At 38.4% G+C, this 6366-nt stretch overlaps 1 protein-coding gene across 1 annotated transcript; it reads right to left on the bottom strand.

The window, feature by feature from the left end:
• Nucleotides 1-2075: 2075 nt before the first annotated feature.
• Nucleotides 2076-5027, bottom strand: LOC104471772 (riboflavin kinase-like; the record flags this gene model as incomplete). Its single annotated transcript, XM_010087253.1, has 3 exons — nucleotides 2076-2203; nucleotides 3681-3783; nucleotides 4876-5027. Coding segments are annotated over 3 exons (383 nt in total), but the record flags the coding sequence as incomplete, so codon positions are not given.
• Between the last annotated feature and the right edge of the window lie 1339 nt (nucleotides 5028-6366).

Below are 6366 nucleotides of genomic sequence, written 5' to 3'. Positions count from 1 at the left end.
CCTTTAGAGAGTTAAATTCTATTATAAACAACCTTATCAACATAGCCCAAAATGCTGCTTATTCTAACAAGTGCTTTTATAATAATCATTCTTTCCTTCATCAAGAAGTGTATATATCCCTTCTATCTTTGCCATCAATAAGAATGATGAGCAATTAATCTGAATAATCAAGTTTTGGCTAAAGTCCTCCACAGCTACAAGGACTCCTTGACTTGCTCAAGGCCTCTTCCCAAACACCTCATGACACTGGCTGCAAGTTAAAACATTATGAACTAGAACTCTGGCAGGCTGACAGTGGCTGCCACAGAGAATTCCCATGAGGCTACCTTGACAGAGCTCTCTGAAATGCTTCAACGAAATGCAAGGTTAGAACACAATGGGACAAGGAGGAAATTCAGAAAATTGTATGGAATTGGGGGCAGTAGATTTGGAAGCACACACACACCATATATAAATACATACATACACACTACATAATTTTAACAAGTATTTTCTAAATTATTATCAATTTTGACAACATACCCTCCATTTACCTGTACAAGCATTTCAGAATGGGAAAGGCCTCAATAACTTGTAATAAATACTCAGTATCTACTAAAGTGTTGATATATTATTTCAAGAATCCCCAAAGACCCTCACTGACCTACAGCCAAAAGTTAGGATCTTACCTGCACTTAGTGCAGAAGGTTGAAAGGATTTTCCGGTGCCTCACATTCTAACTTCAACCTTGAAGTCATTCATTTCACTGTCAGTATAGTGAACAACCCAGACATTTTCCTCATGAAGGCAGCTGCTAAGCAGCAACCAAAATGCAGTTGCCTTTAACCACCTCCTCTGCCTTAGGGCCCAAAGAGCAGAAAAACTGTCAGATTGGTTCTATGTGTTGTCATACACACAGTCAACTAGGCAAAATTATCTATCGCACATTCCAGTAACTCTATTTCAATTAAAATTACAATAATAATCTCAATTAAAATGACAGCTACAACCACAACAGCTGTACAACATATAAAAAATAAGAACTATAGTGAATTACTCTTGCAACTGCTATCTAATCATTGGCTTCCTGCACCATAGGTAAAGTTTTGACTCAATCAATATAAAAATTTTCTAAGCTGCTACCTACAATCCAGATATAAGAATGAAATAAAATTGAGAAAAGTTTGGAATAACATTCTCTGTTTGAAAAACTGACAGTGGTCAGTGAAGTCTTTAACTCTCCATAACTTAGGGGCCGAAGAGGTCACAACTAACTTTCACGTTGTTCCACATGTACTAAGATCCCTAAATGACTGGTAGCATTTGGATTCATTATTTTTCTCTAAAGACCTAAAATAGCCTTCTACTCCATTTGCACGACTGGTTAAATAATCAAGTAACACAAACAAATTATCTTGTGTGATTTTAGTGTTCAGGTCCAATAACAGTTACCTAAACATGTTGTTGCAGGACAACCCCAGTAGGCAGCTAAGCACCATACAGCTCCTAGCTCACTTCCCCCACACCTCCCCAGTGGGACAGGGTAAGAAGAATGGAAAAATAAAAGCAAGAAAATTTATGAGTCAAGATAAAAATAGACTAACAAGTTAAGCAGAAGTGGAAGAAGAAAAAAAGAAAACAAAACAAGTAATGCAAAGGCAATCACCAGACGCCCAGATGGTTCCCAAACAAAAGATGGCCAACCTCCCTAAAACTCCTCCTCTCAATTTTACTGCTCAGCACGACCATTATATGGCATGGAATATCTCTGGTTAGTTCAGGTCATCCGTCCAGTTGTGTCCCCTCCTGACCTCCTGCACGGCCCCAGTCTATTCACTGGGTTGCAGAGTGAGAAACAGAGAAGGCCTTGATGCTGTGCAAGTGCTGTTCAGGAACAGCTAAAACGTTACTGTGATACGTTCATTGTTTTAGCCACAAATCTAAAACACAGCACTACATGAGCTGCTATGAATAAAATTAACTCCATCCCAGCCAGATCCAGTACACATACATACGTCATATGTCAAATGATATATGATACATGACACTGCAAAGAAAAGAGCTCCAGGAGATGAAAAAAGCCCACATGGTTTTACTTAGTGGTTTACTATTTTGCCTTCTGGCAGATGAAAGAAGTTGTCTTCTTTGAGTTTAAGATGTTCTGGTAAATCTAGCTGTCTTTTTGCCTCTTCAATGTCTTCTTGAATTGCTGAAATGAGTGCCTCTGCAAAAGAGAAGTAAGAAAAGCAATATTTAAAAGCTGGTCTAAATTCTGAACACACAATAGCAAGCAAAAAAGGGTGTACTAGAGAACACCAGAAAACAATCCCAGAAGCAGAATGTATTTATTATTACAAAGTTAGGCAACATTCTCTGTTTCTCAAATTACAAGTTTTGATGTGCACTGCACTTTTCACTGCTGTAAACTGCACTTTTTCCTTGTTTCAAGACACTTTATTAAAAATTCAACAGCCTTTCATTAACTGTTTCAGTTTCAACACAGATGCATTTCTAGAAGAAATGGGACAGACTACACCAATGCTTTCACAACAAGCTCATGATTTTCAAGCCACTCCTCAGATGACTGACATGACAATATAATTTTTAGACTGAAATAAAAAAGTACTGATAGTCTGGAGGTTGTGGGGTTTTAATTTTTTTAATATGACCAACATATATTTTAGTAGATTCAGCTTAAAAAAAAATATACTGACAACGTAAAAGGTAAGACATAGAATTGTAGAATATCTCAAGTTGAAAGGGTTCCATAAAGATCACCAAGTCCAACTCCCTGCTCCTCATAGGACTACCTAAAACTAAACCATATGACCAAGAGCATCACCCAGATGCTCCTTGAATTCTGAGAGGCTTGGTGTCGTAACCACTTCCCTGGGGAGCCCATTCCACTGACCAACCACCCTCTCAGTGAAGAACCTTTTCCTTATGTCCAATCTGAACTTCTCCTGACGTAGCTTCATTCTGTTTCCTCGTGCCCTGTCGCTGGTCACCAGAGAGAGGAGATCAGCACCTCCCCCTCCACTGCCCCCCTTGAGGAAGCTGCAGACTGCCATGAGGGCACCCCTCAGCCTTCTGTTCTTCAAGCTCCTCCCAAGTCTTGCCCTCAAGCCTTTCACCATGTTGGTCACCCTCTTCTGGACACACTCTAATAGTCTGATGTCCATCTTGTATTGAGGCATCCACAACTGCACACAGAACTGGATGGAGATGGGGCTGCACCAGTGCAGTGTAGAGTGGGACAGTCACCTCCCTTGACCAGTTGACGATGCCGTGCTTGATGCACCCCAGGACATGGTTAGCCCTTTTGGCTGCCAGGGCACACTGTTGACTCATATTCAACTCGCTATCAATGCAAACCCCAGATCTCTTTCTGCAGAGCTGCTCTCCAGCCTCTCATCCACCAGTTTGTACATATAACCAGGATTACCCCGTCCCAGGTACAGAATCTTGCACTTGCTCTTTATGAAATTTCATGCAGTTGGTGATTGCCCAGCTCTCTCATCTATCAAGATCCCTCTGTAAGGCCTCTCTACCCTTGAGAAACAGCTACATGAAACAGCTGATTACAAGCAACAGGTACCCTATGAGAAACAGCTGAAAATAGAGAAAACAATGACATAGCACCTTCAATATGCAAGAACTGGACAAATAACACATTTGTTTAAGAGACCTGCAATACTGACCTAAGGAACTGAAGGTTTTTTCTGATCGAATATATCCAATAATGACTATACTAAGAATCTCTCCATAAAAGTCATCTTTGAAAGTGTTGATAATGTGTATTTCCTAGAAAAAGAGAAATAAGTTGATAATTATCATGATGCATTTTGAGTTTATTTCCCTTGTTGCAAGGATGTTCAGCTAATACCTCTAACTCAAATTCTCTCCCACATGTATCAGGAAAACTGAGACACTCAGTCTAACACGTATAACACAAGATTCAGAGGCTAGAGCTTTTGATTACATTAGTAGGGAGAATTGTACTTTGCATGGTATTTAAGAACATTGTTATATTTATTTCAAAGGTAAGATTTTCAATGCAGCAAATCACAAATAATGCCTAGATTTGTTTGATTAAGTTGCTGAGTCCAAATAACTGTAATTAATTTGATTGAAACAGTGGTTTTAAAGACAGCTTTTACAAGTGACTCACAGGAACTGAAGGATAAAATTCTAAGAAGAGTGAAGGCAGCTATCTTCAAAGCAGAGATTCAGGTCAAAATAAAACCGCTTCTAAGTATCAGCAATTAAAATCAAGTTCTGCAAGACTCAGGAAAAGCACCAGCACCTGATAGCAGCAAAAACATAGATGCCACAGTTCAGGATTTTAACTCCGTCCTGTTACTGGTTTTGGATCTTGATTCTGTATATTAAGCCACAGCACCACATGTATGGATTCCACCATTTAAGATAAGAATTACTGGAAAACCATTACAAATTAAGATGCCCCAGAATCTTGCACTTTAAATGTGGATGGATTGCAAAGGATGAGAGATTAGTATGTTCCAGTTAACACCAGAGGTCTCATAACCAATAAACTGAATACATCGATTAAGCTTCTGCTTAGCCAGCTGTCAGCACAAAGCACTTTGGAAATATGAATTTTGATTTCAAAAGTATTTAAATAGTGGTAGAATAGACAAATGAAAATAAATTTTACTATCTACAGCTGCATGTTTTATGGCTACTGAGAGAGTTTGCGGGATTTTTTTTTTTTTCTCCCCAGAACACAAACATTTGAGATGGATACCAAATACACTTCTAGCAGCAAATAGAATTTGTAATCTCATTTATGGATCAAATTCTGCTTATCTTATTCAAAGTGAATGTCTGTCTCATTTATTGTAATCAAAGTACCACACAAAGTAAAACTCTTACCACTGATTTCTTAATATTCTTATAGAAAGGATTCCATCCTATGCTCAAAACCATTTTATGCACATCTCCATTTCCAACACAGGCCCATCCATAGTATACACCAGTAGAGATATCGGATGGAAAGCTTTCAACTACTTGTTCAGAAAAGTTAGCTGCAAAAATTTTAGAAAGTGTACATTTGTGTAAGTAAAAGCGCACCACGGAATTTTCACACACCTAAAAGCCAAGCTCTGTCTACATGCTATTTACAAGTAGAACACTGATGATGATAGTGATACAATGTGCCACTTGCAAAGTGTAAACCAAAAAAGAGCCTCATAAAATGTAGTCTCTTTGGTAATACCAGAGTTACCACATTTCCTACACATTATTTTTCATAGTCATATGCCCATTATTCTATTTTATAATTAAAGAGTTAATTCTATAGTTAAAATTAATAAACTAAAAAATGCAGTCTGAATGCATTTCATTATTAGGACTACCATTGCTTTAATATGCTCAAAGACCAGAAAAATCAAGCTTCTTTTGAACTGTAAAGTAACATCTTAGAATTACTTAAGCATTAGTTATTTTTTTAATAAGTAAAATATGTTAAAATAAATGAAGTTATGATTTTAGTCACCTGCCAATTTTTTCATGTTGCCTTATAGGTGATTCATATTTGGAGATTTGTAGTTTTCGAAGAAAATCCTACAAATCTGAAATAAAATAGGTTCCTTTCTGACTGAGGGGAATAAATCTAAGCCTCTAGCTAAAAAACTGCCCTACTTTAATTTTACACATGGGTAGAGCTCTTCATGCCTGGTTTCAAGCCGATTTTATAGAATTTACAGTTATTGGATTTCTATCCCAGCTCAGACGCAGAAAAAACTTCCCTCCTCCATTCCATGCTACTAATAAGCCATATACAATCAATCAAGAGAAAAAAACTAAATTTCTATTAAGAGGTGGTGTCACATGTCCAGCACCTCAAGATTCGTTATAGGAGCTTTTCTCGCCTACTAGGATTTGTACAAAACGCCTGCCGACTTCAGACTACCTTTAGAAAAGACTGAAATCCATTTTAATTACACCTTTATCTCTATTCAGACACGTCAAACAGAAAATGGCAATGGGAAAATACACTTCTTGTTAGGACGACTGCACTTGCTTTGCTTTCTAAACTCTGCTTTACTCCCTTCACATTTCCCTCCTTAAGGCCACCCACAACGCCCACTCCTTTTCTCGTCCGAATCTGAGGTCCAACAAGTTCACAAGAAGGGACATTTCCAAACTGCCGTACCACGCACAGCGCGTATGGCCACTGTGCAGCATCTTGCAAATCACTGTGGTGAGACGAGCCAGCTCAACAAAAAGCAAACACACACGGGTCGTTCAACAGAAGGTCGGAACTGAACACAAACGAGTGAAGAAGGCTGTAAGCAATATTAAACAAAACACAAAAACACAAACCCCAGAAACACTGACACGGACCAAGCCCAGCCTGTTTGC

This window comes from Pterocles gutturalis, unplaced genomic scaffold, assembly GCF_000699245.1.
Source record: "Pterocles gutturalis isolate BGI_N339 unplaced genomic scaffold, ASM69924v1 scaffold2141, whole genome shotgun sequence".
NCBI classification, from domain to species: Eukaryota; Metazoa; Chordata; class Aves; order Pterocliformes; family Pteroclidae; genus Pterocles; species Pterocles gutturalis.
The sequence above is the reverse complement of the archived record's forward strand: the minus strand, read 5'-3'. Positions and strand labels throughout refer to the sequence as shown.